The sequence below is a fragment of the Aspergillus versicolor genome, assembly GCF_001890125.1.
Source record: "Aspergillus versicolor CBS 583.65 unplaced genomic scaffold ASPVEscaffold_8, whole genome shotgun sequence".
In the NCBI taxonomy this organism is placed as follows: Eukaryota; Fungi; Ascomycota; class Eurotiomycetes; order Eurotiales; family Aspergillaceae; genus Aspergillus; species Aspergillus versicolor.
The window spans coordinates 564874-592599 of record NW_024467531.1 but is presented as its reverse complement, the minus strand read 5'-3'; the positions used below and the strand labels follow the sequence as shown (position 1 = coordinate 592599).

Here is a 27726-nt window from a genome sequence, read left to right as displayed (position 1 = left end):
TATCAACCAACGGACATGGAACCGGTCGGAATCTGATGTCCGACGTTCATATCACCAGTAACAAGCCCCAGATTTCAGTCCAGAATCTTCGAAATTCAACACCATCTCACATCATGTCTTCCAAACTCAACATTGGCGTAGTGGGCATAGGCCGGATGGGCCAACGCCACGCCCTGAACATCCTCCATCATGTCCCAAGAGCTCGCCTGCTATGCGTCTGCTCCCCCGCACCGCATGAGATTGAATGGGCCGAGCAGACACTCAAGCCAGAGGGTGTCCAAGTTTTTGCCGACATGGAGCAGATGATCCAAACGCCCGGCTTACAGGCCGTGGTTATCGCGTCCTCCACGAACCTGCACATCACGCATACCCTGGCGGCCATGGAGCGGGGCATCCATGTTCTCTGTGAGAAACCGATCACAACCGATGTGGCAGAGGTATTTTCTCTTGGTTTTCTATATGAAATAAGAGCGCGAATGGATGTTAATGCTCGCAGTTACAATCCCTTATTGAAAGAGCAAAGAAATGGTCAGCAAGACTGATGGTCGGGTTTGTCCGGCGGTTCGACAAGAACTACGCTGATGCGCGCGCAAAGATCCAGTCCGGCCTCATCGGTAGTCCGTTGGTCGTGCGATCCCAGGGCACTGAGAAGCTGGATAAGTCCGGGTATTTCATTAACTATGCCCGCGTCAGCGGGGGTATCTTCCTAGATACGGTCATCCACGATATCGACTTGACATTGTCGTTTTTTGGTGACGACACCCGGCCCAAATCATGCTACGCGACCGGGCTGATTTCGCATCATCATGAGATGAAGGAGTTCGGGGACGCCGATAATGCTGTCGGCGTTGTCGAGTTTTGGGATGGGCGGATAGCGTATTACTATCATTCGCGGACGACGCAGCATGGGTATGATAACTGTACAGAGATCGTGGGGAGCGAGGGGAAGATTGGGATTAATCTGTTACCGACGGTGAATAAGGTGCAGGTCTCCGGGGTTAGTGGGATTATACGCGAGGCGTTTCCCAGCTGGATTGATCAATATAAGGAGGCGTTTGTGACGGAGATGGAGGCATTTTCAGAGGCAATCCTAGATGGCAAGGAGCTTCCGATGAAGCTGGAGGCCGCTTTGACGGGGTTGAAGATTGCAGAGGCTCTCCAGCAGAGTCTAGTCTCGGGGAAGAAGATCGAGTTTGGGGAGGATGGGGAGCGTAAGCTGACATCTTCTCTGTGATGTGGAAGTATAGAGCCTAGAAATCTGAGTATCGAGTTACAAAGCGTATGGGGTAGAGCTAGATGAATCTTGAGGCAACGGCCAGTTATGGGTTTCCTGACCCCTGAGGCGCGCAGTTGTGTTGTATAGAAAAGTCCATCCCCAGAATGAGATTGGGCCTAGAAGCACAGATTGGCCGCTAAAACTAAAGCCAGCGCACATGTCTCGGCGCTACATCCACTATTGGCACTTGGCAGCACTCCAACAGTCCAAGTGTCCAACAGACCCCGCCCCCAGGAACTGTCAGAGCGGGCCTAAGGATTTGGCTAGGTCATTTCTGTGAGGAGCTTAAAGCTGCAGAGATCCGATCAATCTGAGCGACCATGGGGATCTGGACAGTGTATATTTGGATGTGCAGTGGATGGACACGCAGTTTACTTGAAGCAGTAGGCGGCACGTGAAACGTCATCGGCGTCGTACTCGCGTCTCCATCTTGAACCTCCTGTTCCTGTTTCTCCTTTTCCAAGCCCACAACTGCTTGTTTTGTTCTTTTGTTATAACCTTTCCAGCTAGGGTCGGTTCTTTTCGTTCCATCTTCGCTGTTCTCGATACTAAACTTGACTTGTTTCTTGCAGAACGAGTCCCTTTCATCCTCCGCGGCTCCGCTCAATGCCCACTTTTTGCCGCCCGTAAAGGCACCATGCCCCAGACCTATGCCCCGGTGCAGAATTCTATCCCCGAGGAAGACCCTGCCTTCTCTTCCGACGATGACAGCAATTTCCGACTCCATCACATAGATCGGCCTGCCTCGGGCTCAGACTCCCCCAGAGAAAACGAAGACGGCGAACCGTCCATCCTCGCTCCTCTCGTCCGCAAATCCGCCGATTTCGAAACTTACCTAGACTCCCTCACCGAGGACGAGCAGCAGCTGCTTACCGCATCGAAAGAATATGAATTGGATGATTTAGACGTACATGGAAACGGCAAGGCCGCTGCTCGCCGGAGGCTTTCTGAGGCGAAGAAAAAGAGGAAGCAGTTGGTGAAACCTGGTGGTTGGCGCGCTGTTTACTATTCCAAAACTTGGTGGCGCACGCTGGTCGTCGTCATCATTGCCCTGGGGTTGTTGGTTTGGGGTTTCTTGACATATGCTGCGTCTAGTGGTGATGAGTGGGGCGAATATGTGCGTTCTGCAAGCTTGTGGATGCATGTAGATATACTGACGTGTTTTAGGACATGCCGGGGCCGGACTCGTACTTCCCTACACCCAAGGGAGGGACTCTGAAAGGCTGGGCCGCCAGCTACGAGAAGGCGGCAAAGCTGGTTGAGCAAATGACATTAATTGAGAAGGTCAATATCACTACGGGAACCGGTTGGCAAATGGGGATGTGCGTCGGGAATACGGGTTGGTTGGCTTCCTGGAGTATGTACTAGACATCAATGTTAACCTTCGCTAGGCCCCGTCGAACGTCTCCGCTTCCCGTCGTTATGTCTGCAGGATGGCCCTCTCGGAATTCGTTTCGCCGACCATATCTCGGCGTTCCCGGCTGGTATTACAACAGGAGCCACATGGAATCGGGATCTGATACGACAGCGTGGTGAAGCGATTGGGCTAGAGGCACGGTTGAAGGGTGTGAATGTCATTCTCGGTCCATCTATGGGTCCCCTTGGCATGATGCCCGCAGGTGGTCGCAACTGGGAGGGTTTTGGCTCGGATCCTGTTCTTCAGGCCGTCGCTGCGGCGGAAACTATCCGCGGCATTCAGAGCAACGGAGTTATGGCCACGGCCAAACACTATGTCATGAATGAACAAGAGCACTTTCGCCAGCCTAATGAGTGGGGTATCCCATACGCCATCTCTTCTAATATTGGAGACCGCGCCTTACACGAGGTATTTCTCTGGCCGTTCGCCGAGAGTATCCGCGCAGATGTGGCTAGCGTCATGTGCTCCTACAACCAGGTGAACAACAGCCATGCATGCGAAAACAGCAAACTCCTCAATGGTGTGCTCAAGGATGAGCTTGGTTTTCAAGGATTTGTACAGTCAGATTGGCTCGCTCAGCGATCAGGTGTCAACAGCGCTCTTGGCGGTCTTGACATGAGCATGCCTGGCGATGGCCTTTACTGGGCTGACGGCCGGTCTCTCTGGGGCCCCGAACTAACTCGCTCTGCTCTCAATACCTCTGTTCCTATGGAACGTTTGGACGACATGGTGACGCGTATTGTCGCCGCCTGGTATCAATTAGGCCAAGATTCTTGGGAACGCCCGCCGCCTGAGGGCGATGGTGGTCCCAATTTCTCATCTTGGACCGATGACGAGTATGGTCTTCGATTTCCTGGTAGCCCAAATGACGATTCCGCCGCTCTCGTGAACCGCTTTGTAGACGCCCAGGGCAGTGGAGACGATGCTCACTCGAACATCACTCGGAAAGTCGCGGCAGAGGGCATCGTTATGGTGAAGAATAACGATGAGGTGTTACCTCTATCCCGTTCACCCAGGGCTAATACTGAAAGACCTTATCGTGTTGGCGTATATGGGGACAGTGCCTCTCCCGCCGAAGGGCCCAACGTATGCGCAGACCGAGGTTGCAACTCTGGAACTCTTGCGATGGGTTGGGGTAGCGGCACTGTCGAGTTTCCATATCTTGTTAGTCCAATTGATGCTCTGGGCACCGCATGGGAGAGTGATGTTGAAATGACGCCGTATTTACGAAATGCTGTGATGCCAGTAGATACATCAGACAAGGACCTCTGCCTTGTTTTCGTCAGCGCCAACTCTGGCGAAGGGTATATCTCCGCCGGCGGCATCCATGGCGACCGCCCCAACCTGTTCGTCCAAAAAGGAGGTGACACTCTCATCGACACCGTCGGCAAAAACTGCGGCGGGCCAACCGTTGTTGTTTTGCACTCCGTAGGCCCTGTTGTTGTTGATCCCTGGATCGATCTACCTGGTGTAGATGCAGTCCTATTCGCTCACCTACCAGGTCAGGAAAGCGGCAACGCTCTCCTTGACGTCCTCTTCGGCGATGTCGACGCCAGCGGCCGTCTCCCGTACACCGTGGGCAAAAGCCTGGAAGACTATGGGCCCAACGCACAAGTCCTATACGAAGCCAACGCGCCAGTCCCACAAGCCGATTTCACCGACGCCCTCTACATCGACCACCGCTACTTCGACCGCTACAACATCACTCCGCGGTACGAGTTCGGCTATGGTCTCTCCTACACAAGTTGGGAATTATCCAACATGAAAATCAGCTCCCTCGGCGGCAAGCGAACACGTCTCCCCGCAGCGCGTCCCGCAGATGCTGTTCAACCACCCGCATACGATCCGAATCCACCACCCGCCAACGAGTTCGTCCTCTTCCCAGAGGGCTTCCGCATTCTCGAAAAATACGTCTATCCCTACCTTCCCACCCTGGATGCCACGACGCCCCCTCCCCCGCCAGAACATCCAAAAGGCGAAAACGACGACACCCCCGACGATAACAAAAACCGCAGGAACCTTGAAAAAACCCGCAAAACTAAACCCTCCGACGCCGGCGGCGGCCTAGGCGGCAACCCCTCCCTTTACGAGGAACTCGCCCGCGTTGACCTAACAATCCAAAACACCGGCCGCCGCGCCGGCCAACAAGTCATCCAACTCTACGTCTCATTTCCCGACTCCGTGACCGAAACCGAAAAGCCCAAAAGAGCCACCCACCACATTGAGTTCCCGGACCGCGTCCTACGGAACTTCACCAAGGTCGACTTGGAGCCGGGGCAGCTGGCCAACGTGAACATGACAGTGACCCGGAAGGATCTGAGTTACTGGAGTGTACGCGAGCAGAACTGGGTCATGCCCCAGGACGAGTTCTATTTCTGGGTTGGGTTTAGCTCGCGCGACTTACCACTTGGAAAGCCGTTTGAGGTGTAGGTTTGTTCTTGTTCTTGTCCCTGTTGTCTTTGGTTGTTGCATTTTTCTTTGGTTAGTTCGTTGCTTGGTGTGGTTTGGGGTTTACTGCCACCCTAAAATTACTACTTTACTCAGTAAATATTTAATTCGGCTCTGGGTTAAACCGTGAGGTTGATGCGTTATATAGAAGATGGAGCTGCAATTTCGTTGTACAGAGATACCATACATAGCATGGCATGCATGTTGTACCTAGAACTAACACAAAAATGCACTTTCATTTTGCCCGCAAATGGAAGGAGATTAAAGATTCAAAATCGAGATGAACGGTATTTGAAAATCGTAGTAATCATCATCTAGCATAACTTAACATAACATACACTATTAGAGTAAAGGAAAAATGCAAGTCATTAGAGTTTTGACGCGGCTCCCGGAGACGAGATCTCGTTGTACAGCAGGCTGGTCAGGAAATCGGCGTAGTCTTCACCCGTCACCTGGCCAGCGAAGTAGCGACCAGCAAGCTGGAACTTGTTGCCCTTGGGGCCCTTAGCGGCGAGGGAGTCAGACTGCTCCTTGAGCAGACGCAGGGCGTAGGCCTTGTCGACCTTCTTGCCTTCGGAGGTGGTAACGCCGTGGCGGGACCATTGCCACAGTTGGCTGCGGGAGACTTCTGCGGTGGCAGCGTCCTCCTATTTGTTTGTTAATATCGACTATATAAATACAGAAGAGATACCGGCGAAGCTTACCATAAGGTAGTTGATAGGGATACATCCGACACCACGGAGCCAGCCCTCCATGTAGGAAAGACCGATGTTCAGGTTCTTACGGATGCCATCCTCGGTGATCTTACCGGGGACGTTGGTGTTGAGAAGGTCGTTGGCGGTGATATAGACATCCTCGCGGCGGATGTGCATTTGGTTAGGGGTGGGCATGTACTTGTTGAAGACCTCAGTTGCGATCGTTGCCAAGGCAGGGTGCGCCACCCATGTGCCGTCGTGACCTGCACGAACTTCACGGAGCTTATCGGCGCGAACACCCTCCATGGCCTTGTCGTTGGCCTCGGCATTGTCCTTGATGGGGATTTGAGCAGCCATACCACCCTGTTTATGTTAGCATTGGTAGGTCAATAATTAATTGGGATGTTTCGTACCATAGCGTGAACGCCGCGCTTGTGGCAGGTCTTGATGAGAAGCTTCACGTAAGCGTCCATGAAGGGGACAGTCATAGTGACGTCGGAGCGGTCAGGGAGGACGAAGTTGGGGTGCTGGCGGAACTTCTTGATGAAGGAGAAGATGTAATCCCAGCGGCCGCAGTTAAGACCGGAGCTGTGATCGCGGAGTTCGTAGATGATCTAAGCTGTTAGCGTAATCCTTTAAGACGATTAAGAAAGAGTAACACACCTCTTCCATCTCGAAAGCAGCAGAGATGGTCTCAATCAGAACGGTACCACGGATGGTGCCGCGGGGAATGCCAATGTAGTCCTGACCAAGGTTGAAGACATCGTTCCACAGGCGGGCCTCGAGGTGAGACTCCATCTTGGGCAGATAGAAGTAGGGACCGAACCCGCGGGCAACGAGCTCCTTGGCGTTGTGGAAGAAGTACAGACCAAAGTCGAACAGACTGCCGGAGATGGGCTCGCCGTCAACAGTGAAGTGCTTCTCGTCAAGGTGCCAGCCACGAGCACGAGCAATGAGGGTGGGCAGAGTCCGGTCAGTGCGGAGCTTGTATTCCTTGTTGCCTTGCTTGAAGTCGACCTGACGGCGAATAGCATCGTACAAGTTGACCTGGCCGTTGATCATGTTATCCCAGGTAGGGGCACTGGAGTCTTCAAGCTGTTAACTATCACAATCGAAAATAGCCAATTACACAGTAAAGATACACACCTTCAAAATCAGCCATGTAGGTCCACACATCCGAGTTCAGCGCGTTCACGACCATCTTCCGGTCGGTGGGACCCGTGATCTCAACACGGCGGTCGACGAGACCAGGGGCCGGGGGAGCACCCTTCCAGCTAGGGTCCTCGCGGATAGCCCTGGTCTCTGGAAGGAAGTCGGGGAGATGTCCCTTGTCAATCTCCGCCTGGCGATCAATACGGCGCTGGAGGAGAGCTTTACGGGTAGGGTTGAAGGTGCGGTGTAAGATGGCCAGGAAAGCGCATGCTTCCTTGGTGAGGATCCTGCGAGCATCGCTGTTCACGGAGCCGAGGATGGCCACATCCTTGACCTGCACGTCGACCTGAGACATTGTAGCGTAGACTTATCCAAAGTTCAAATTGAAGGAGAAGCGTTGCTAGAGTTTTAAGAGGAGAAAGTCAAAGCAAAAGCGAAGACCCAAGGAAAAGCCTAGACCAGAGTCATATATATGTAGCACATCGATAACAGTTCGGCAGGAGCATGGGCGACTACGTCAGAGAGCGAGAAACAACCGCGGTCCAACCGAGGCCGGTGATTGGAAGGCACTTGGATTGGATCCATGAACACGGGCAAGTCAGGAAGAGATGGAGACGGGGATGGAGCAGGGACGATAGGAATTGGGCCATTCAGAGTGACGTTTGTGAGGTTGAAAGCGTCAGGATGAACGGATCTCACCCAAACAGGAAGTCTATCAGGTGACTTGTCCGCGGGAAAGTCACGGGCGGCTCTACTGAACTCGGCCGATTGCGGCTTTCGCTGCGATTTAATACTGTGCAGTGTGCTCTGCTCTACCGGGGGCCGCCGTCGCCCGATAAGCTCTCTCGTCCGACTGCTGAACGGGCTGTGTTACAAATATGTCGACTGTTGGAGTCGACAATTCACCACGATTGACTCATTGAGAGGCCTCCAGGATCGGAAAGCAGCCGGGCAGGGAGCTCTGGACAATGCCGAGGGCGCGAGTGGAAAGGTGGAAGCAACTCCCCGCACGCCCGAAGCTCCAGCTCTGAGCTCCCACAGCCGCGGTTGATCAATTGCTGTGGCCATACGGACGAATGGTGAAATATCCGCTGTCACGACGCTCTCTCTACCGACTCCATCCGAGATTTCGTCCAATTATTGCGTTCGCAGAGTCGCCTCCCCTTCTCAAATGCAGGATAAATATGATTGAATAATATTGAGAAATCGAGTTCATTATATATCAGAATTGCCACCAGTCAAGTCGCTGAAGAACAGCAGCACCCACCCGCATGTGAAATCGCCATGAAACTACGATCAAACAAAGCTGTTTAGCATGTGACATACCATCGAATATTGGAATCTAATTCAGGCTTGCGGATCACGCCCAAATCCCGGTCTGCGCTCGGGATTAGACGGGTCGACTTCGTTTCTCCCAAGGTTAACGTCTTCTGGTCGATCTAGACCGTTTCGATATACCGTCTCACCTCCCTAGTATTCAGTCAGATTACAACCTTAAACGTTAAACGTTGCTCCCGGGAATATATAAATTCTTACCAGTCGGTCACGGCTTCTTCCCACAAGCGCACTTCATGTTCCCGAGTACCGCCAAAGTGTTCAACAAAGGCATCACCAAAGACCTCCCGTGCGACACTGTCTTTGTGCATGAAGGTGGCTGTTGCAGCGCCCAGATTTTTAGCAAGGCGCACTCCCTTGTCATTCGCACCTCCCATATCCTCACCCTTGGATAGTGGCGGGACAGGGATCTCAAGTTTCTTCTCGACACCCCGCCAGCCCAATGCGACTATAGCTGCCAGTACAAAATGCGGGTTGGCATCTGCGCCCGGCACACGGATCTCTAGGCGAGTAGCCTTGGGGCTGGCGGCCGGCGGCGTAATCAAGCGGATAGAGGCGGCCCGATGCTCCAAGCCCCAAGATACCGTAACAGGAGCCCAGAAGTTCTCCACTAAGCGTTTGTAGGAGTTGACAGTCGGCGCGAACATTGGCATGATGTCCGGAAGCCCAGCCAGGATTCCCGCAAGGAAATACCGTCCAACATCAGAAAGGTGAGCCACATCAGGGTATGGCGGGGAGGGATCAGGGGTCGAGCGGAAGAACGCATTCGTGCCGTCACTATTCACCAACGATATATGCATATGACCACTATTACCAGGTAAACCTTCACGAGGCTTCGCCATGAACGTAGGCGTGATGCCATGTTTTGTGCCAATAGACTTGACGACATATCTATACAACTGTCAGCAACCCCAATGCAACATCCAAGCCCAGTTGAAGCAGCTCACTTGAAAAGGCCCGCTTTATCCGCCATCTCACTGGCCTCGCCGAACTGTAATGCCTAGTTTCGTCCGTCAGCATGGGCCACGAAACGAAACCCCAGTTCAGCTGTAATCACCCACCGCTTCATAGACACCTGGTCCACTCTCCGTGTGCCACCCTTCAATCCCACAGTTGAACTGCTCGCATGCGTCGAAAACGCCGTAATAGTACTCCTGGTTGTGGATTGGGCGGGTCAGACTGTACCCGAACATCCCCTCCGTCAGCGGCGGCAGCGTCTCAACCGGGTTCTCCTTAAGAAAGGTAGCCGTCGACGAGGCATTGCGATCAGGTGTAGCGAACTGATAGAACTCGAATTCAGCTATGGAAAATAGCGATTATCAGCATTATCCTCCGCAAGCAATACTTCGAAATGACTGCACTTACCTCCCGCCATCGCGCGATACCCCTTCGCAGCCGGCTTGCGCAGCGCCTCGTTCAGCAAGCCACGAGGGCATGCAAGCAATGGCTCCCTCGTATCGGGGTCATAGAAGCTGACCAGGAAGAACGGCACGTTGTTCTCCCAGGGAATGCGCCGAAAACTGCTCAGGTCTGGCTTGGCCAGGATATCCCTGTACCCATTCTCCTTATTGCTGATCTGGAGCTCTCGAAAGTATGTCCGATCATGCATATCCCAGCCGAATATTACAGAGCAGAAACCGAACCCATCGTCGATCACCGAGAGGAACTTCTTCTTGGAGACCAATTTCCCTCGGAGCATGCCGTCGGCATCGACGCCAGCCAGCTTCACGCGCGTGTCATTCTGGAGGACTTCGGCGACGTTCTCAAATGTGACCTTTGAATCCGACATGGCATTCGCTTAGGACTTATAACGTGGCGGCCGCTGTTATGGTAATGTTCTTGGTGAAAGCAGCTCGTGTAAGGGGCTCGTGAGTCGGAGCTGAGGCGTCGGCGGGGAATCGGAGGTGGTTGGTTCGGGAAACGAAAAAAACCTAATTATGGACGCTGGGAATGCCTAAAAATTAACGGTTAGCATTCATTGCCATCCTGCGACGGATATTATGCACTAACAGGTATACAAAACAGAGCGAAAGAGGTGTTTGTGGGCTGTCCCCGGGTTTCATTCCCTGGCTGCCGAATGTGGGCAGTATGGAGCTTATCTTAGATAAGTGCATTGTTGCCCCGCACCAAATACCTCTCTCCTGTTTTCCTTCTCGAGCTCCAACTCAGCTTCTTCGCTTTCCAATTTCTTTCGTATCCCACTTCAACATCTCAATTCCAAGAAATATCAACCCTTAAAGCTTAAATTTACAATGGCTACCCCCAGAGGCCGTCTCCAAGACAAGAATGCCATCATCACCGGTGCCGCAGGGTAAATGCAACCCCTCCCACACGCACACACACACACAATCACACACAAAGACCAAGAACCACACCCAAGTGAATGCATCGTTAACTCCAGCAGCGGAATCGGCCTTGAAACTAGCATCCTATTTGCCCGCGAGGGCGCCAACGTCCTTATGGCCGATATCTCCACCCCCGCCCTCGTGAAAGCCATCGCCAAAGTCAGGGAGCTTGTCCCCTCCGCAGCCCGCGTTGAGACCATCAAGTGCGATGTCTCCAAGGAATCCGACGTCCAGGCCATGATTGAATTCCAGGATGCCTGGGGCGGCACGGATGTGATCTTCAACAACGCAGGAATCATGCACGCCGATGATGCCGATGCTATCGATACCCCTGAGAAGATTTGGGACATGACGCAGAATATCAATGTGAAGGGTGTTTGGTTTGGAAGCAAGCATACAGTGCTGAGTCTGCGGAGACATAAGAAGACCAAGGGAAGCATCATTAACACGGCGAGTGTGGTAGCCCTGGTGGGTAGTGCAACGCCGCAGCTGGCGTACACTGCTTCCAAGGGAGCTGTTCTGGCACTGACGAGGGAACTATCCATTGTGCACGCCAGAGAGGGATTCAGATTTAATGCTCTATGCCCAGCACCGTTGAAGTATATTATACACTCTTTTTCATTTGCTTAGTAACTAATGGATATATAGCACACCTTTGTTGCAAGATTGGCTGGGTGATGACCAGGCCAAGCGTCACCGCCGCGAGGTGCACTTCCCGATGGGAAGATTCGGTGAGGCTATTGAGCAAGCCCACGCTGTTGTCTTCCTGGCCAGTGATGAGAGCAGTTTTGTCAACGGATCGGACTTTGTTGTTGATGGTGGCATGTCCAGGGTATGTTTTCAGCCCTCTAACTCAAGACCCATGAGCTAACTGTGACAGGCGTACGTTACCCCCGAAGGACCGGCTGCTCCAGCCCCAAAGAACCAAGGCCAGTAAACTGGCTTCACTGAAATACAGATACGTTGTAGGTCAGTATCGGTAGAATAAAGTGCTTTATCTATCCTATTGTATAGCATATACCAGATATGGTGTAGGCGGCGTCAACCGGTTCGTACAGCCATCACGGCCACTGTCAAAACCTTTGGTTCAGGTCCTTTATATACCCTGGTTCATTAAAGAAGACCCAGAATCAAGGACACCCAGAGTCAGGATAGTTACAACTATCACCACTACCCCCAGTAATACTCACCCCGTCAAACGAAAAGTTCGAGCAGCTCCCATCCCCGCAAAGAATATAATAATCCTTCCCATCACTCATCGTGCCCTCAACATCCACAAACTCAACATTCTTGATAGTAACCCCATTACTCGGATCCCCAGTCGGCCCACCATTCAAGTAATCCTGCTGCACCACAATCCCATAATCACTAATCCCCTTCAACTGAATATTCTCATACCGAATATTCTCCACATCCCCTGTCTCCCCCTCATTCGTCTTAATCCTGCACCCATTCTGGGAGTCCACGACCTGCGAGTTCGAAAATACAACCCCGTTCACGGTGTTATCGCTCTTCCCGCCAATGGATCCAATACTCAGCCCGTGTCCACCCGAGCAGTACATCCCGTCGACGGTGATATTTGTCCCCGACGTAACCGCGACGCAGTCATCCTGGTTATATACATTTGTGTTCTGCAGCAGCAGGTCCGTCGAAGACTTGATATCGAATCCGTCGGAGTTGTGCGCCGCGGGGTCGCCGTCGCTGGCGTCATTGGGCTCATCGCCAGCTGTGTTGTTGAGGGTCAGGCCTGTGATGGTGAGGGACTCGGTGTTCTCGATGTCGAAGCAGTGCACGGGCCAGTTCTGGATGACGAGGTTTGAGACGACGGAGTTGGTGAGGTGCTTGAGGACGATGAAGTGGTCTGGTCTAGGTTTGTTGGTTAGCTTTTTGAAGTAGAGGTATGGAATGGTAGAAGTAAGGGCTGGGGGTGTATAGTACTTGTCTGAGCCACCGTTCGAGCCCTGGCCATCCCAATACGCCTGTCCGTTGCCGTCGATAACGTGGCCATCGTTGCCGGTGATGGTTATGTCTGTGCCGGAGATGACGATAGGGTCGAAGTCACTATCGGCCGTTTCGCCGAATGTCTATGGAGCAGGTTAGATGTATCATTGGTTTGGTGGAAAGGGGAGGCTTACTGTGGTACCATCGAAGATGACAGCGGCGCCGGTCTGCAGGTCCTGCAGGTCGATTGTGCTCGATGGAGGAGCTGAGATATCGGACAGGAGAATGTTGGAGCAGGATGCAACGGCCGAAGAGATGGAGGCGTAGTCGGTCACGGTGCAGGTAGTGCCACCATTTCCGGTGAAAGACGCGGAGGCCGGTGTGGGATGATTGGTGATAGAAGGCACAGAGACTGGAATTTGAGACGCTGTCGAAGTAGGGATTATGCCAGTAGATGAGGATCCAAGAACAACTGGAACAAAGGGAACTAAGAGCGCACAGCGCTTCATTTTGACAGATAAACAGTAAGAGTATCAACAGAAATCACTATAGAAAGAGGATTAAGCCGTTTTTCGATCCAAAAAGAGACAACATTGGGGTGATATTTATACTACAGACCTCCGAGGAGACAAGACTACTCGACGGAGAAACAACTGAATCGGATCAATCAATGAGTTGCAAAGCTTGTCATGCTTGACTCGAGCAGGCGTCCGCTACTGGTGGAATGAACGAGACAAGCCTTGCCAATACAGGAGTTCATTTCAGATAAATTAATGGGATTCATCAAACTAGGAGTGGTCGGAAAGTCAGGATGTATCTGAAACTTAGCCCTAAATTCTACGGTCTTCAATATACCAGCATTTTTGGTCCATGCTTCGGCAGGAGCTATAGCGCACATTATTGAACCGCCTATAATATGCACATTATTAATTTCTGCCAAACGGCTGATATTAAGCAGGATGTCCATGAAAAGTGCCCGAAAGATGACCCAGCAGGGTGAAACGCGTACGTACTAATGTCTATGTGAGACCGAAGATCGTCAGGTGGAGCACAGACAATCTAATTCAAACTTTCATTCATGTCTCGTCCATGCATGCTGCGCACGGGCTAGACAACCGTAAGCATAGCGTGATTTCCGGGGGATAGCACCCAAATACGTACCTGACAAGTGAGCTGGCACGGCATGAGGTGGGTGCAATATAGTGGGGTGCATCTGCTGACTCAGAGTGACGTTGGGGTCAAATTATTTTTATAATTGTGGCAAGATGGCCGAGCGGTTAAGGCGCAGCACTCGAAATGCTGTCTCTTCGGAGGCCAGAGTTCGAATCTCTGTCTTGTCGTATTATTATTATTGTTTTTGCCCTTTCTGCCGATTATTCCTCCGTATATCGCAACCGGGCCGGTCCTGGCAGCTCTTGTCGGCAGGGATCAGCGGCATACACAGCCTATGGGACAAAGTATTACGCGCTACCCCGGACTGAAGTGCCTTCCGTGGGATCCAAGTGCGAGTCCCTCGGTAATCCATGACGCAGAAAGCGGGTGAGGGGAAGCCCATCATGCGACCGGGACCGGCTGATGGCCTGATCTCCATCTGTCGCTCCTTTTTAAGCAGCTCTCCTCCATCTCTCACGCACCACCGTGCAAGTCGAACATCGAAATAATATCTACTGAGCTAAACTCAAATCTCACTATGCAACCCGATCTATCCGCTCCCCATTCTCCGCCGCGGCCTTCATGGAAGCGGCCCGGCCCCGTCTCCAGACGCTGGTACGCCTCGCCACCCTGGAATCCTCCATCGCCTCTCTAATCATTTCTGTGTTCCAGGTCTATTCCTCTACTTGCGACCATCGCTATCGGTACGTGTTTACCCTCTCGTCGCGACGGGCGAGGCTGACTCCACAGGCTACGGGATAACCCAGTACGGGACCATGCGAACGGACTCGCATATCCACATCGCTGAGGAAGAGCGAATCCGGAAAAACCAGCAACTCATGGACGCCTATGGATACAAGGACAACATAGACGATCTACAAAAAGCGCTGGAAGCTTATGAGGTTCGGTGATGGTTTTAGCTGTTGGCGCTGGCGTCAAATTGGAGTCGGAGTTGGAGTCGGAGTACGGTGCATTCATTACCATCATTTCTCACACCTTGCGCAGCCGGTTCTTGCAGGGTTGGGATTCTCTTCCTTCATGTATTGTTTAGCGACTTATGATCCAATTTGTTTAACGTTGCATACACATGGCATAATGGAGCATTTTTGTTGGATTCTCAAAAGACGAAGGACAAGCGATCCATCTGCTGCGGAGGCTGCAGGAAAGCAATAACAGTCTCACTCTTTCCCCTCAGCTGTAAATTCACTGAATCCCGCATATACACTTTACAGAGACATCCCTTTCGGTCAGCGGCATGCAGTGCTACGAGTAGATCAGGAATGTCCATGCGGAGCTCTGCATCTCGGACCAAAAGCGATGATCTTCATTCGTAGCCCCATCCTTCCTTCGATCCAGGGCCAGCCTGTGATGTGACGCCACCGACTGGACCTGCCTGTTCTGCTTCTGCATGAGATAGCTTCATTTGCACTCGTCGATCTTCAAAAAGAAACTCCCTTGCTTTTTGTTAGGCCTCAATCCTCCACAGGCCCGCCAAGAATTCTTGCTGATCACACGCCAGCCCTTATCTCAAAGAGGAGCAGATCAAGTGCCATGCGGTGGGTATATTTAGGATGGTATCTCTCTGTCCCTGATCTGCTTCTTTCTCTCCCTCTCAAGCGCCCTCCATGCATCTCACCACCCTCTTTCTCGCCCTCTCGGGCTCTGCCATCCAGCTCAGTGTCGGCCATGTCGCACACCCGCGGGCTGATGATGCGCAGTGCACCAAAACTACCGTGGCCATTCTGTAAGTCTTCCTCTGTTTACCGGTGTAGGGGTGTGGAGCTGACCGAATTAGGGGAGGTGGAATGGCCGGTGTTACCGCTGCGGTTTGTTTTCTCCGTCTTATCGATGGCCGCGACTAATATCACCAGCAAGCACTGTCAAATGCTTCGGTAGCGGACTTTGTCATTCTCGAGTACAGAGACGTTCTGGGAGGCCGAGTCTGGCACACCGACTTTGGCGAGGACCCGAATGGGGATCCGTACGTTATCGAATATGGCGCGAACTGGGTGAGTGTCATTCGTCGCGGATCTGATTTCAAGAACATCTCTACTCACACGCTGTAGGTGCAAGGTCTGGGGTCGTCCGAGGTTGAGAACCCTGTTTGGAGACTGGTGAGCATCTTACCTAGGGATTAAATATTGGAAGGGTCTAACATCTCAGGCCAAAAAATACCAACTCAAAAACACATACTCCAACTACGACTCAATTCTCACTTACAACGAAACTGGGTATACGGATTACACAGACGTCCTCGACACCTATGCAGAGCTGTCTGAGAATGCGTCTGAAACGGCGGGGCAGATTCTCAACGAGAACATCCAGGACATGACTGCCCGATCTGGCCTGGCACTGGCTGGCTGGAGACCCCACAAAGATGACATGAAAGCACAGGCAGTCGAATGGTGGAACTGGGGTATGAGACAGAACGAGGCAACGAGACCCGTTCGTAACGCTGCATTTGCTGGGTCCCATCGCTAACAGAAGCACAGATTGGGAGGCCGCCTCCTCCCCAGACACGAGCTCGTTTGTCTTCGGCGTCGCCGGAGAGAACCTGACATTCAACCAGTTCGGCGACAGAAACAACCTCGTCATAGACAAGCGTGGGTACAGCGCCATTATCCAAGGCGAGGCAGACACCTTCCTTAAACCGAATGACCCCCGAGTCCGTCTCAACACCCAGGTCACCGACATCGAGCATAGCTCTGACGGCGTGATCGTCCGTAACAGCGATGGCAGTTGCATCAGCGCCGCCTACGCCATCTGCACGTTCTCAGTCGGCGTGCTGCAGAACAGCGACGTCGATTTCGCCCCCGCCCTCCCGGATTGGAAGCAAACGGCAATCGAGAAATTCGCCATGGGCACATACACCAAGATCTTCATGCAGTTCAACGAGACCTTCTGGCCCGAGGACACACAGTACTTTCTCTACGCCGACCCCGCGACCCGCGGGTACTACCCCGTCTTCCAGTCCATGTCAACCGAGGGCTTCCTCCCAGGCTCAAACATCATCTTCGTCACCGTCGTCGAGAGCCAAGCGTACCGCGCTGAGCTGCAATCAGACGAAGAGACCAAGGAACAAATCCTCGAAGTCCTCCGCGACATGTTCCCTGATAAGGAAATCCCTGACCCCATCGCTTTTGCCTACCCGCGTTGGTCGAGTGAGCCCTGGGCATACGGCAGCTACTCGAACTGGCCAGTTGGTACCTCATTGGAGATGCACCAGAATCTGCGTGCGAATGTGGACCGCCTCTGGTTCGCCGGCGAAGCAACCAGCGCACAGTACTTTGGGTTCCTGCACGGAGCGTGGTATGAAGGGCGCGAGGCAGGCCAGAATGTAGCGGCCTTGCTAAAGGATGAGTGTGTCAGCCTCTATGGGACTGAAACTTGTGGGGACAGGACGCACTATGATGTGCTGCATGGGACGAGCCCGGTCAAATCATATACCGTCGAGAATGGGTGGCCAGTGAACAGTACCGATTTGTAGCGGTGTTGATATGGCCTCGACTTCACTGGGTAAAATCTCCAACTTTTGCTGTATCGTGAGTTATATGATTTGTCTTGGTTAAGGCTATGTACTTCCGAGAGCAGAACATATATAGCAACATAACGATTGACCCAAACAACCACCACGCCAATGAAATGCCCTACCTTGAAAACTGGGCACTTACACTGCCATAGTTTTCACTATAAAACACCACTGCATCTCTTGAATACAGGTAAATCAATTATCAAGTGCGAGATAAAGATTTAAGCTGGGTGTTTGAGCAGAGTATGCCAAAGACATTAATTTTCTGGCAATTAATTACCCCTCTAGCTTATGTACGCAAATAGGATCATAAATCCCTTAACTCCGGCCGGGTGGCCTAATGGTAAGGCGCCAGTTTTCGGTTCTGTGACACCCTCACACTGGAGATTGCGGGTTCGAGCCCCGTCTCGGTCATAGTTTTTTGGTCAAAAATTGCTCTTTAGGTGGATTTAGACCTATACCCTTAGATGACATTTTAGGAAAAAATTACATGATGTATTGGCCGGGTGGCCTAATGGTAAGGCGCCAGTTTTCGGTTGCTACGTACCATTACACTGGAGATTGCGGGTTCGAGCCCCGTCTCGGTCATTTTTTGTTTTTCCATGCTTTTTTGCCTACCTTGTGAAAGTTTTGTGTACGGCATCCTTGGTAACGCATGGGTTGTGGAAAACCATATATAAGCCCCAGATTGTTGTCCGTCAGGTTGACTCTCTCTCTTCAACCATTCGAGGACGTAGCCTGCGTCGTTTATACGCGGGAGGCACTAGATGATTGCTACATTGTTTCCCTGTAACATCAAAGGCAGATTGAATGTGCCTGCACCTTGGTTAGTGATTATAGTCAGCGGTTTGTTCCTTCCTGGTCCTCAAGCGTAGTCTAACCGACCGACCCCAAGGCCATACACCTCAACGATGCGGAACACAGTGGTATATAAGTTCCACGACCAAGGCCACCCTCCGATCACCGCTGCTACTACAGGAACAGAAAAAGGAACTGGCTTTGCTATGGAATAGGGTTTCATCTGCCAGATTCATCTAAGCCCACCTGGAACCCTAATTTGTTGAAGGAAATTCACTAGAAAAATACCAGACAATAGCAACACTATCTGCAAGGCACTACAAAACCACAAAAAGGGAAGGTGGAAAGCTGTCTATCAAAAAAAGCAACAGGCAGAAAGCTGTGAAAGAGCAGTTTGTCCCGTATTTGACCTCTTGCCCCGAGCACAATTGTGCCAAAAAAAAATACACCAAAAAGTATTGACCGACGCAGGGATCGAACCTGCAATCTTTTGATTCGTAGTCAAACGCCTTGCCATTGGGCCAGCCGGCCTACTTGTTGAAAAGTACATTTGCCTTTGCCATTATGAGGAAGAGCTAATCTTTAGCACTACATGTTACAGCTTCTAACTCCTAGTGTGCTGTTCTTTGTTCAATTGTTTGTTCAAGATGTGGTTTATTCACTCTGCAGCGATAAAGATATCATCAGTCTCTATCCAGTCCGGTGCATCCACAATTCAGCGGAGCTTTGGCCTAGTGTGGGTTATATTTTTTGGATATTATATGGGGTGCCACAAGGTGATTCCATCGTTCATCTGTTGTTTAATAATCGTTCTGTCTGCGAGCTTGTTTCACCTGCCCGACCCCCTCGCCATTGGACTTACTCTCAAGAAGCGGAGCTACCTCGTTGAGGGTTTTTGCATTCTTCTAGTAGCGTACTGGGTGCCCCGTTTGTGAGTGAGGAAGTGTTATCCTCCAACTGAGCCCACCTAGAAGTGAACAATTCATTCAAATACCTAAGGCAAGACCCTAACGGATAGACCGACCTACGTAGATGAGCAGCAAATGATGAGATCAAAACAATGAATTCATGGGCAAAAGCAGCCAAGGAAGCAGAACTATAACACTAAGTCTATAGGTATATACGACAAGACTCAAAGTAAACACCGTCTATCCCAGAACATTAGGTAAATTCATCACGCATCAATCCAAGAAACGAGTCATTTAATCAGCCTCATCGTCGGTATCGGCCGGCTTGGGAGTTCCCTTAGGACTGTTGAGCCTGTTGAAGTGAGTTAGCTTTGAGTTGCTGAGTATTTTATCAGACAAAACGACTTACCATTCGATGTGACGAAGACGGCGGCGAGCTTCACGCTCCTTCAACTGCGCACGCGTCATCTTCTTCTTCTTTCTTGCCTTGAACTTGAGTTCGCCTTGATCCTCGGCGCCGGAGTTGACTGCTGAGGCGGCTGCACTGTTGGCCAGGGAACTGGCGGCAGTGCTACCGGGCTGTGGAGTGGAGGAGGCGCTGTCCTCGAAGCGATCCAGAGAAATAGCAGCATTAGTGCGAGCGACAATCCGACCGTCAGCAATGTGCAGTTGTTCTGGGCACAGAGCTCCGACGAATTCTTCGTTGTGAGAAATCATGACAACACCACCCTTGAAGTCGCGGATAGCGACGGCGAGACCACCGAGCGAGTCACGATCCAAGAAGTTAGTGGGCTCGTCCAGCACGAGCAAGTGAGGGTTGTTCCACATGGCTCCGGCGAGGACAACCTTGACCTTCTGTCCACCAGAGAGACCAGAAATTTCGTTGTGGTTGGCGATTTCGGGGTCGAGACCGACATCCTCGAAGTGCTTGGCGATGACCTTGGGCTCCAAAACACGGAAACCAAGACCCTCACGAGAAGCCTCGTGGTCATCAAACTCTTGCACCATCTTGAAGAAACCAAGCTCGAGGAGGGTTTCGCGAGAGATCATGGTGTTGTGCTTCGGGAGGAGACCAACCCATTTACTGTGCCATGTTAGTTGCTGCAGGCCTTGTCGGTTATCGAGGGTACATACACTTCATATTGGAACGACTTCTTCCACTTCTGGCGACCAATCAAGGTTTCAATGCGGCGAGGTCCACGGCCGTCGCCAAGGTCAACTGGCTTCTCCAACTGTGCCTTGTCCTCATCCGTAAGAATACGGGTCTGCTTGAGGAAGACCTCACGGTCATCTCCGTTGGCGTAACGCCACTGCAAATACTGGCTAGGGGTTTTTTCCAAGTGCATCTCGACGTGCTCCAAGGCGTGCTGCTTGATGTAGCCGATACGCAGGTTGGGGTGCTTCTCCACCTTTCCGGTCTGGGGAATGGTTTCACCGGTCAACATCTTGATGAAAGTAGATTTACCCGCACCGTTTCCGCCGATGATCGCAACACGAGACGACAAAGTAAGCGACAATGATGCTTCAGTTAGCGATGGCTTGTTGGCTCCTGGATAGGTGTAGGAGCAGTTGGTCATGCGCAAAATCGAACGGGTGTTGGACTTGATACCGGAAAGGATACCGGGGGGCGGGAACTTGAATTGAACGTTGGAAGCCGATAGGGTATAATAACTCTTTCCTTCAGGCTTGACCTTGACAAAACTGCGGCGGATTAGTCTTCATTCATACGATGATACAGACGGGAGGAAATGCTTACTCGGCCAGGTTTCCCTTGTAGCAAACCAGCTTCTTCTGTTCGTAATGGTAGATATCTGTACAGACTTCATCCAAGAAGCCAGAGTCGTGACTGACGATCAGACTGGTGATATCGGTATGCTGCTTGAGATAGTCTTGTAGCCACTTGACGTTGGCAACATCCAGATGGTTAGTAGGTTCGTCAAGAAGGAGCACATCGGCCTTCAGGAGCATGGCACGAGCTAGAGCCAGCTTCATCTTCCAACCACCAGACAAGGAGCCGACTCCCTGCGACTGTCGGCCTTCAGGACCATCGGTAAAACCGAATTCGAGCAAAACGCTGCGAATGTGCTCATCGCCCTCCGCAGCAATCTTAGGATCTTTCTTGACATAATTGAAAATGGTGAGATCGGCATCCTCTCCCTGGTTGTGCTCAACAAAACAGGTTCGGACCTGATCTGGGGGCGGGAAACCTTCGAGCTTGTCGTTCGCAATGCTGCGCATGAGCGTTGACTTTCCGGCACCGTTACGGCCGCAAAGACCATAGCGGTGTCCCTTCAACAATCGCAAGTTGGTGTGAGATAGTAGCAGCATGCCACCATAAGCGAGCGAGAAGTTGGCGTTGACGATCTCAACCTCATTAGGGTCGTCTGGGATAGGCTTGCCGAACTTGCGCTCATCCTCTTCAACGTAGTGGGCCTGAACGGCGGCAGCAACTTGTTCGTGCTTCTCCTCAGAGAGCAGACCGCGCAAATAAGGGCTGATGCATCCAGGGATGCGATCATGCATGCGACAGTTGACATCCTCACGAACAATCTCGGCGACATAGGTCTTACCGAGTTGGAACAAGGTGACTGCATCAGGGCGGGCTAGGCCGCCATTCTCCTGGATTTTGGCGTCAAGGACGGCAAGGACCTCATCGGGGGTAACTTTGGCAATAGAGCCGGCGGCGATATCCTTGTCGCTCATGGCCTTTTCCATGACATCCATAGCGCGAGTGGCAAGCTCTCGAACCTCAGGGAGGGAAGCACGGTCCCTGACGGCTTGGACACCAGGTTTGAGCTTAGGCAAGAAAGTACGAGCCTCAGCGGGATCGTGAACCAGCTTTGTCAAGTTCTCTACAACAACGACGGTCTGACGCAGTGTCTCTTGAGGTGTGGTGGGTGCGTTAAGCGAGCGCTCCAGTAGAGGGGTGAGCAGGGCCAGGACGGGAGAAGTAACGATGGCAACAAATGTAGTCTGCGACAAGGCATGAATAGCCTTCTGCAGAGTCTGCTCCGAGGGCTGCTCCATGGTCTTGATGAGGAGGGGAATGCGGGGTTCCACGTCGTCGTTGGACAGGAGAGTAGTGAGGGCGTTCATGGCCTTGCAGGCACGCTTCACAACTTCGTTTTTCAGATCGTGCATACCAGACTCAACCAGTGGGATGAGATCCTTCAAGGTTTTGCCCATGGCCTCGCGGAGGATATCCTTCTCCCGCTCCTGTTCTTGGGTACCCGAACCCATCTGCGCCTCAAGGGCCATCTTTTCAATGAGAGAGTAAGCGCCGACAAAACCCTGCCATTTGCCGGTTCCACGGCTCAAATAGCTGGAAAGGGCGGGAAGTAGAGCATTGACTTTTGCTTCCGGCTTGAGGGCGATGTACAAGGCATCGATGGCATATTGGGCAGAGTCACGCACAACGGCGCCCTTATCTGCTAGCGAATCAAGGGCCAAGCCGAGAACACCACCGTCTTGAAGCAGGAAAATAACCTCACTGAGAGGGTGGGCTGGAGGGAAACGTTCGAGCAGAGCACCGAGGATCAGCATCGCACTTTCACGTTTGGCGCCATTTTTCTTGTCGAGAGCAGCCTTTTTGATCTCTGGGAGGATGAAATTGTATGTATAGAAGGAGAAGGGGCCAACACTCTGGATCAGGAGGTTGGCTAGGGCATATGAGGCGTCAAGCGACTGTTGCGACGTATCGGCATTGAATATAGTGTGTAGGAGGGAAGACACTTCCTCGGCGGTAGGGGGAACTCCCGAGGATGATTTGGGGACTATAGTAGGCATGGCTGGCGTGGTTTCGAGATGCGGCATTCTCTTGCACGTTCTATCTATAATATTTCCTCTGTTAGTCCCAGCTAGGAGACTCAGGCTGAGGAGCAGACTCACGGAGATGCAAATGCAGTCGTTCAAACTTTTGTGGGTATAAAACAAAAAACAAGCAGACAATATGACAGAGAAAACAGTAAATAAACTCAATAAAGACAAGAGAAAGAAAACGAGAAGCTCCCGAACGACTGGGAGGAGAAGATTGAGTGAGTGAGATCTGATCGAGGGGCACTGGGAAAATTTCCTGGCGATAAAGAAATTTACGCCTGAGGCAGCCGCGCCTTCAATTATCGACCAATCAGGAACAAAATGAAGAAAACTCTGAGTGCCCAATCAGACGCTCGGACGGTGGAATGTGGCGGACCTGGACTGCTCTGTGGCTGTGCCACTTTGAGCCTGATTCCTGAGGCACCATACCCCGTGTTAGTCCTTTCCGCTTTCGGTCTACCCCGCACCTCACATGGGGCCATGGCCTCTTCTGCGCTCAGCATGATAGAGTTAAGTCTTCTGCTTTAATTGAATGGTTATTCCTAGGTCCCCAAGCTGATTTGACTTGTCAGTGTTGTATATCGACCTATATAAGCCTCATTATTTCCCTCGCCAGCTGTACCCCATACTGGTTACCCCGTAATAGGCTTGCCGAACCCCTCATGTGATAGCCGAGCGATAAGAACCCCATGCAACACCATCAATTCCTGTTCTTCCACAGGAAGAAAGAAAAAAACGTATAGAGCCTGTAAATTATAGAAAGATTAAGCCGACCTCGCCCGCTGTAAGTCCGAATTGAATCCTTCCGTAAATCGGACGCATGGAGGCTGCTCATGTGCCGGAGATAGCCTCGGTCTGTTGCATCCCTCCCCGACACCGCGGCCAACCGATCCGCCTCACCATCGCCGAGCTGCATTTCGTTTAACGTCACGTCCCTCCCTGCAGCGCTTTTCTTTCCTCTCCTCCCCTCCCCAGAGCTTCAATTCCACTCTCCACTCATCTCTGTACAAACTTTACTTCCAAGCAAGTCAGCCTTACTTTGAAGATGGCTCTCCCCCTCCGCACCGCCCGCCATGCCTCTCGGCTAGCCCAGGTAGTTTTGCTCCATCCCACCGACCGACCGCAAGGAGAACCAATCCATTGAATTGAGTTAACAATGTTTCTGTAGACAATCTCCCGCCGCGGTTATGCTACGGCCGAGCCCGACCTTAAATCCGCCCTCAAGGCCGTCATCCCTGCCAAGCGCGAGCTGCTGGCTGAGGTGAAGAAGCAGGGCGATGAGGTTATCGGCGATGTCAAGGTTTCCAGCGTCATTGGTGGCATGCGTGGCCTCAAGAGCATGCTCTGGGAGGGCTCTGTTCTCGACGCCGATGAGGGCATTCGCTTCCACGGCAAGACCATCAAGGACTGCCAGAAGGAGCTGCCCAAGGGCCCCACTGGCACTGAGATGCTCCCGGAGGCCATGTTCTGGCTGCTCTTGACCGGCCAGGTGCCGTCCACCAGCCAGATCCGCGCCTTTTCTCGCCAGTTGGCTGAGGAATCACACCTCCCTGACCACATCCTCGACCTGGTCAAGTCGTTCCCCCGCCACATGCACCCTATGACCCAAATCTCGATCATTACCGCCGCTCTCAACACCGAGTCTAAATTTGCCAAGCTCTACGAAAAGGGCATCAACAAGGCTGACTACTGGGAGCCCACATTCGACGATGCCATCTCCCTTCTCGCAAAGATCCCCCGTGTCGCGGCCCTCGTTTTCCGCCCGGACGAAGTCGATGTCGTCGGCAGACAGAAGCTCGACCCGGCCCAGGATTGGTCTTACAACTTCGCCGAGCTCCTCGGCAAGGGTGGCACCCAGAACGGTGACTTCCATGACCTCCTCCGTCTCTACCTCGCTCTTCACGGAGACCACGAGGGCGGCAACGTTTCCGCCCACGCTACCCACCTCGTCGGCAGCGCCCTCAGCGACCCCTTCCTCAGTTACTCTGCTGGTCTCCTTGGTCTTGCTGGCCCGCTCCACGGTCTCGCCGCACAGGAAGTTCTTCGCTGGATCCTCTCCATGCAGGACAAGATCGGAACCAAGTTCACCGACGAGGACGTCCGCACTTACCTCTGGGACACCCTCAAGTCTGGACGTGTTGTCCCTGGTTACGGCCACGGCGTGCTCCGCAAGCCTGACCCTCGCTTCCAGGCGCTGATGGACTTTGCGGACACCCGCAAGGATGTTCTCGCCAACCCAGTCTTCCAGCTCGTCAAGAAGAACTCCGAGATCGCCCCTGGCGTTCTCACTGAACACGGAAAGGTACTTCCCCTTAGCCAGAATTCTATACCTGTGACCATGCTAATATCGGAATTTAGACCAAGAACCCCCACCCCAACGTGGATGCCGCCTCCGGTGTGCTCTTCTACCACTACGGCTTCCAGCAGCCCCTGTACTACACCGTGACTTTCGGAGTCAGCCGTGCCCTGGGACCCCTTGTGCAGCTGGTCTGGGATCGCGCCCTGGGTCTCCCCATCGAGCGACCCAAGAGCATCAACCTGCTTGGACTGAAAAAGTAAACGCCGCGTCTTTTTGTGTTTAATGATATTCCGTTATGTACCCCGTAGCTTGCAATCAATTAGTTAGTTCAATAGACTAGATCATAGAGTCTACTCATGCGTATATATATTTGGAATCGTATTTACATAACAACAAGATGGTAGGCATGCGAAGGCCAAGGCCTGGCCTAGCGCACCTCTGTTTGAATCCTGCATAAATCTACAACCTAACCTTCCTACCAACGATCGACCCCCACTCAGCGCCCCCAAACGGCTTATACCCTTCGTCCCCTGGCTGCAGCCAGAAAAACCGATCATCCTTACCCTCACTCACCTTACTTCCGATCTTCTCTGGATCAACCCCTTCCTCACGTAGTGCTACCTTCCCCTGCTTATGGTTGTCCGTGTGCGTCGAGTTCTCCACAACGCGCAGGAACACTGGCACGGCGTATTTGGGGAGTCGGGCACGCAAGAACCGAGCTAGGTCTTTAAGGTCGGCGTCTGTGCTTCCCTGTCTGAGTTGGAGTGCGGCACAGCCTGCACGACCTTCATGGTTGGGGACCGTGACGCCGTAGACGTTTGCCTCGAGGATGGCTGGGAATGCGCCGAGAACTTCAGAGACTTCGGCTGTTGCGCTGTTCGTGGTATTTGTTAGCATTTGGCTTCTATAAGTGAAGGGGATTGGTGAATAATTGAGGGACGTACACGTTCTCACTCTTCCACCGGAAGGTGTCGCCTAGGCGATCTAGGAAGTACCAACGCCCGTCTGATTGTCGTCTGAGTGCATCGCCAGACCGGTAATAGAGATCCCCCTTCTTGAAAACGTTCTGGAGGAATTTCTTGTTCGTGGCCTCTTCGTTGGCCCAGTAGCCCTGGAACGCTTCTTTCCCTGGGACATTGACGAGGATTTCACCACCAACTTCATACGGAGCACGAACCACGAACCCTGTCTCTGGGTCTCGAAGTACATCTCCCGTATTCGGGTCAATCGCGACAGGCACAAAAGTGTTGTTCATCAGCAGCCGGGCAATCAGACCGTGATGGCCCACGCTGCCAGCCGTAAAGGGTCCCTTGTTATGGTTAAACAGCGCGAATATGCCCTCTGTACTGTTGAAGAACTCTCCGATCTCGGGCACATTAAATCGTTCCCTGAAGCGTTCCCAGATATCAGGTCTCAGTCCATTCCCGTACATCATTCGCACACGGTGGTCCTTGTCCAGCGTCGATGGTGGTGCCGCAAGTAGATACCGCGCTGCCTCGCCCACATACACGAACGCCGTGGCGTCCGAGTCGCGGATGTCTGTCCAGAACTGTCGCACGCTGAACTTGCGCCCAATCGCTATCGACATCCCCGTACTCAGGCAGATGATAAGCGACATCGCAGAGGTTCCGTGGTACAACGGCATGCATGAGTACCATCTATCACCATCAGGCCCGTCTATATCACCCATCCCATCCCGCCGTAGGATAAACGACTGGTACAGCCTCGACATGGTGTACGCACATCCTTTCGGGTTACCCGTCGTTCCAGACGTATACAGCAGGATGGACGGGTACTCCCCGGAAGTATCCATCGCCAACTTCCCCCCTTCAGGAACAGTACCAGGGAAGCTGGGAATCACATCGACATTGAACTTCTCATCCACAACAACAGTCTCCATCCTCAGCTCCCCACCAAGCACCCCCTGGATACCCTCGATCCGCTCGAGACACCCTGAATCGTCATCAACAAGTACCAGCCTTGCACCACTAATCCGCAAGCAATGCACCAGCGCATCACCCGTGAGATTATAATTAATCGCCGCCGGTGCACACCCCAAACTCCACAGCCCCAGCCACGCAAACACAAATTCCGGCCTGTTCTGCAAATACAGCGCGACGAGCTCGCCGCGCTTCACGCCTTTGGAGAGGAAGAAGTGCGCGTACTGGCATGCTCGCTCGTAGGTTTCGCGGTATGTATACGTGCCTTCGCGCGACCAGATTGCCAGCATGTCTGGGTACTTGGATACTGAAGCCTCGAAGACGAACCAGGCGTTCAGCTTGCCCTTGGCGGCTTCCTGGTCATGGCGTCGAAAGGAGCGCGACGCAACCAAGAGACCCTTGACGTCCTTTGCTATGTGGAATTTGGCGTTAAGGTACGCGGCTAGTGTTGCGGAGGCGGCGGTCGCTATAGAATTGATTAGTATGCAATTTTCTTGCTCTGGGGAGTACGTGTAGGGGCAGAAGTACCGAGAGCCATCTTGACAATTAAGTGATTAATTCTCTGCTGCCGAGCTCGACAATGACAAGATACAAAGCGAGAGAAGTCGAAGCGTCAGGGTATAAAGCGAGCTGGAAGAAATGCGGGGAGATCACAGAAATAGCCGTGAACCGTCC

At 52.5% G+C, this 27726-nt stretch overlaps 11 protein-coding genes and 4 non-coding genes across 15 annotated transcripts; 9 read left to right on the top strand and 6 right to left on the bottom strand.

Moving 5' to 3' along the window:
- Positions 1-42: 42 nt before the first annotated feature.
- ASPVEDRAFT_197630 (uncharacterized protein) lies at positions 43-1431 on the top strand. The gene is made up of 2 exons (XM_040809239.1): positions 43-437; positions 497-1431. The coding sequence occupies exons 1-2, from the start codon at positions 114-116 to the stop codon at positions 1232-1234; spliced, it is 1062 nt and encodes a 353-aa protein (XP_040670567.1). The 5' UTR covers positions 43-113; the 3' UTR covers positions 1235-1431.
- A 299-nt stretch (positions 1432-1730) lies between these two features.
- ASPVEDRAFT_197627 (beta-glucosidase) lies at positions 1731-5495 on the top strand. The gene is made up of 3 exons (XM_040809238.1): positions 1731-2393; positions 2444-2615; positions 2668-5495. The coding sequence occupies exons 1-3, from the start codon at positions 1914-1916 to the stop codon at positions 5121-5123; spliced, it is 3108 nt and encodes a 1035-aa protein (XP_040670566.1). The 5' UTR covers positions 1731-1913; the 3' UTR covers positions 5124-5495.
- A 14-nt stretch (positions 5496-5509) lies between these two features.
- Positions 5510-7343, bottom strand: ASPVEDRAFT_136720 (malate synthase; the record flags this gene model as incomplete). Its single annotated transcript, XM_040807323.1, has 5 exons — positions 5510-5788; positions 5846-6199; positions 6250-6450; positions 6500-6924; positions 6983-7343. The coding sequence occupies 5 exons, from the start codon at positions 7341-7343 to the stop codon at positions 5510-5512; spliced, it is 1620 nt and encodes a 539-aa protein (XP_040670565.1).
- An 898-nt stretch (positions 7344-8241) lies between these two features.
- Positions 8242-10359, bottom strand: ASPVEDRAFT_815034 (glutamine synthetase family protein). The gene is made up of 6 exons (XM_040817050.1): positions 10334-10359; positions 9689-10277; positions 9385-9623; positions 9271-9323; positions 8525-9214; positions 8242-8458 (listed from the first exon to the last, which is right to left on the bottom strand). The coding sequence occupies exons 2-6, from the start codon at positions 10110-10112 to the stop codon at positions 8428-8430; spliced, it is 1437 nt and encodes a 478-aa protein (XP_040670564.1). The 5' UTR covers positions 10113-10277; positions 10334-10359; the 3' UTR covers positions 8242-8427.
- A 367-nt stretch (positions 10360-10726) lies between these two features.
- On the top strand, positions 10727-11895 carry ASPVEDRAFT_44328 (putative short-chain dehydrogenase/reductase family protein). The gene is made up of 3 exons (XM_040813032.1): positions 10727-11267; positions 11317-11500; positions 11549-11895. Exons 1-3 carry the CDS (start codon positions 10783-10785, stop codon positions 11603-11605), a joined length of 726 nt encoding a protein of 241 aa, XP_040670563.1. The 5' UTR covers positions 10727-10782; the 3' UTR covers positions 11606-11895.
- ASPVEDRAFT_892741 (glycoside hydrolase family 28 protein) lies at positions 11544-13167 on the bottom strand. Its single transcript, XM_040818568.1, has 3 exons — positions 12804-13167; positions 12607-12752; positions 11544-12534 (listed from the first exon to the last, which is right to left on the bottom strand). The coding sequence occupies exons 1-3, from the start codon at positions 13116-13118 to the stop codon at positions 11799-11801; spliced, it is 1197 nt and encodes a 398-aa protein (XP_040670562.1). The 5' UTR covers positions 13119-13167; the 3' UTR covers positions 11544-11798.
- Positions 13168-13868: 701 nt separating this feature from the next.
- ASPVEDRAFT_t114 lies at positions 13869-13949 on the top strand. The gene has a single exon. It is a non-coding gene; the product is annotated as a tRNA-Ser (tRNA).
- Positions 13950-14299: 350 nt separating this feature from the next.
- ASPVEDRAFT_86179 (uncharacterized protein) lies at positions 14300-14672 on the top strand (the record flags this gene model as incomplete). The annotated part of the gene is made up of 3 exons (XM_040817803.1): positions 14300-14376; positions 14434-14465; positions 14512-14672. 3 exons carry the CDS (start codon positions 14300-14302, stop codon positions 14670-14672), a joined length of 270 nt encoding a protein of 89 aa, XP_040670561.1.
- Positions 14673-15360: 688 nt separating this feature from the next.
- Positions 15361-17643, top strand: ASPVEDRAFT_44324 (putative flavin containing polyamine oxidase). The gene is made up of 6 exons (XM_040813031.1): positions 15361-15505; positions 15557-15587; positions 15633-15770; positions 15828-15875; positions 15925-16177; positions 16254-17643. Exons 1-6 carry the CDS (start codon positions 15387-15389, stop codon positions 17246-17248), a joined length of 1584 nt encoding a protein of 527 aa, XP_040670560.1. The 5' UTR covers positions 15361-15386; the 3' UTR covers positions 17249-17643.
- Positions 17617-17704, top strand: ASPVEDRAFT_t115. The gene has a single exon. It is a non-coding gene; the product is annotated as a tRNA-Arg (tRNA).
- Positions 17705-17790: 86 nt separating this feature from the next.
- Positions 17791-17878, top strand: ASPVEDRAFT_t116. Its single transcript has one exon. It is a non-coding gene; the product is annotated as a tRNA-Arg (tRNA).
- Positions 17879-18547: 669 nt separating this feature from the next.
- ASPVEDRAFT_t108 lies at positions 18548-18619 on the bottom strand. Its single transcript has one exon. It is a non-coding gene; the product is annotated as a tRNA-Arg (tRNA).
- Positions 18620-19021: 402 nt separating this feature from the next.
- ASPVEDRAFT_64112 (putative mRNA-nucleus export ATPase (Elf1)) lies at positions 19022-23039 on the bottom strand. Its single transcript, XM_040815712.1, has 5 exons — positions 22885-23039; positions 20753-22826; positions 20131-20697; positions 19406-20080; positions 19022-19348 (listed from the first exon to the last, which is right to left on the bottom strand). The coding sequence occupies exons 2-5, from the start codon at positions 22807-22809 to the stop codon at positions 19291-19293; spliced, it is 3357 nt and encodes a 1118-aa protein (XP_040670559.1). The 5' UTR covers positions 22810-22826; positions 22885-23039; the 3' UTR covers positions 19022-19290.
- An 818-nt stretch (positions 23040-23857) lies between these two features.
- mcsA (putative citrate synthase Cit1) lies at positions 23858-25371 on the top strand (the record flags this gene model as incomplete). Its single annotated transcript, XM_040807383.1, has 3 exons — positions 23858-23905; positions 23981-25114; positions 25171-25371. The coding sequence occupies 3 exons, from the start codon at positions 23858-23860 to the stop codon at positions 25369-25371; spliced, it is 1383 nt and encodes a 460-aa protein (XP_040670558.1).
- A 199-nt stretch (positions 25372-25570) lies between these two features.
- Positions 25571-27589, bottom strand: ASPVEDRAFT_54898 (putative very-long-chain acyl-CoA synthetase family protein (CefD1); the record flags this gene model as incomplete). The annotated part of the gene is made up of 3 exons (XM_040814989.1): positions 25571-25985; positions 26056-27517; positions 27580-27589. 3 exons carry the CDS (start codon positions 27587-27589, stop codon positions 25571-25573), a joined length of 1887 nt encoding a protein of 628 aa, XP_040670557.1.
- Between the last annotated feature and the right edge of the window lie 137 nt (positions 27590-27726).

Coding starts and splice junctions, on each gene's coding strand:
- ASPVEDRAFT_197627 (XM_040809238.1), top strand. CDS start 1,914: ATGCCCCAGACCTATGCCCCGGTGCAGAATTCTATCCCCGAGGAAGAC. Junction 2,394..2,443: donor GTGATGAGTGGGGCGAATAT/GTGCGTTCTGCA, acceptor GACGTGTTTTAG/GACATGCCGGGGCCGGACTC. Junction 2,616..2,667: donor GATGTGCGTCGGGAATACGG/GTTGGTTGGCTT, acceptor AACCTTCGCTAG/GCCCCGTCGAACGTCTCCGC.
- ASPVEDRAFT_892741 (XM_040818568.1), bottom strand. CDS start 13,118: ATGAAGCGCTGTGCGCTCTTAGTTCCCTTTGTTCCAGTTGTTCTTGGA. Junction 12,753..12,803: donor TCATCTTCGATGGTACCACA/GTAAGCCTCCCC, acceptor CCTGCTCCATAG/ACATTCGGCGAAACGGCCGA. Junction 12,535..12,606: donor TCGAACGGTGGCTCAGACAA/GTACTATACACC, acceptor CAACAAACCTAG/ACCAGACCACTTCATCGTCC.
- ASPVEDRAFT_44324 (XM_040813031.1), top strand. CDS start 15,387: ATGCATCTCACCACCCTCTTTCTCGCCCTCTCGGGCTCTGCCATCCAG. Junction 15,771..15,827: donor TCGAATATGGCGCGAACTGG/GTGAGTGTCATT, acceptor CACACGCTGTAG/GTGCAAGGTCTGGGGTCGTC. Junction 15,876..15,924: donor AGAACCCTGTTTGGAGACTG/GTGAGCATCTTA, acceptor CTAACATCTCAG/GCCAAAAAATACCAACTCAA.
- ASPVEDRAFT_64112 (XM_040815712.1), bottom strand. CDS start 22,809: ATGCCGCATCTCGAAACCACGCCAGCCATGCCTACTATAGTCCCCAAA. Junction 20,081..20,130: donor AAGTCGTTCCAATATGAAGT/GTATGTACCCTC, acceptor AACATGGCACAG/TAAATGGGTTGGTCTCCTCC. Junction 19,349..19,405: donor CGTCTTCGTCACATCGAATG/GTAAGTCGTTTT, acceptor TCACTTCAACAG/GCTCAACAGTCCTAAGGGAA.
- ASPVEDRAFT_44328 (XM_040813032.1), top strand. CDS start 10,783: ATGGCCGATATCTCCACCCCCGCCCTCGTGAAAGCCATCGCCAAAGTC. Junction 11,268..11,316: donor CTATGCCCAGCACCGTTGAA/GTATATTATACA, acceptor ATGGATATATAG/CACACCTTTGTTGCAAGATT. Junction 11,501..11,548: donor TTGATGGTGGCATGTCCAGG/GTATGTTTTCAG, acceptor TAACTGTGACAG/GCGTACGTTACCCCCGAAGG.
- ASPVEDRAFT_815034 (XM_040817050.1), bottom strand. CDS start 10,112: ATGTCGGATTCAAAGGTCACATTTGAGAACGTCGCCGAAGTCCTCCAG. Junction 9,324..9,384: donor GACCAGGTGTCTATGAAGCG/GTGGGTGATTAC, acceptor GGACGAAACTAG/GCATTACAGTTCGGCGAGGC. Junction 9,215..9,270: donor GATAAAGCGGGCCTTTTCAA/GTGAGCTGCTTC, acceptor ACAGTTGTATAG/ATATGTCGTCAAGTCTATTG.
- ASPVEDRAFT_197630 (XM_040809239.1), top strand. CDS start 114: ATGTCTTCCAAACTCAACATTGGCGTAGTGGGCATAGGCCGGATGGGC. Junction 438..496: donor TCACAACCGATGTGGCAGAG/GTATTTTCTCTT, acceptor TAATGCTCGCAG/TTACAATCCCTTATTGAAAG.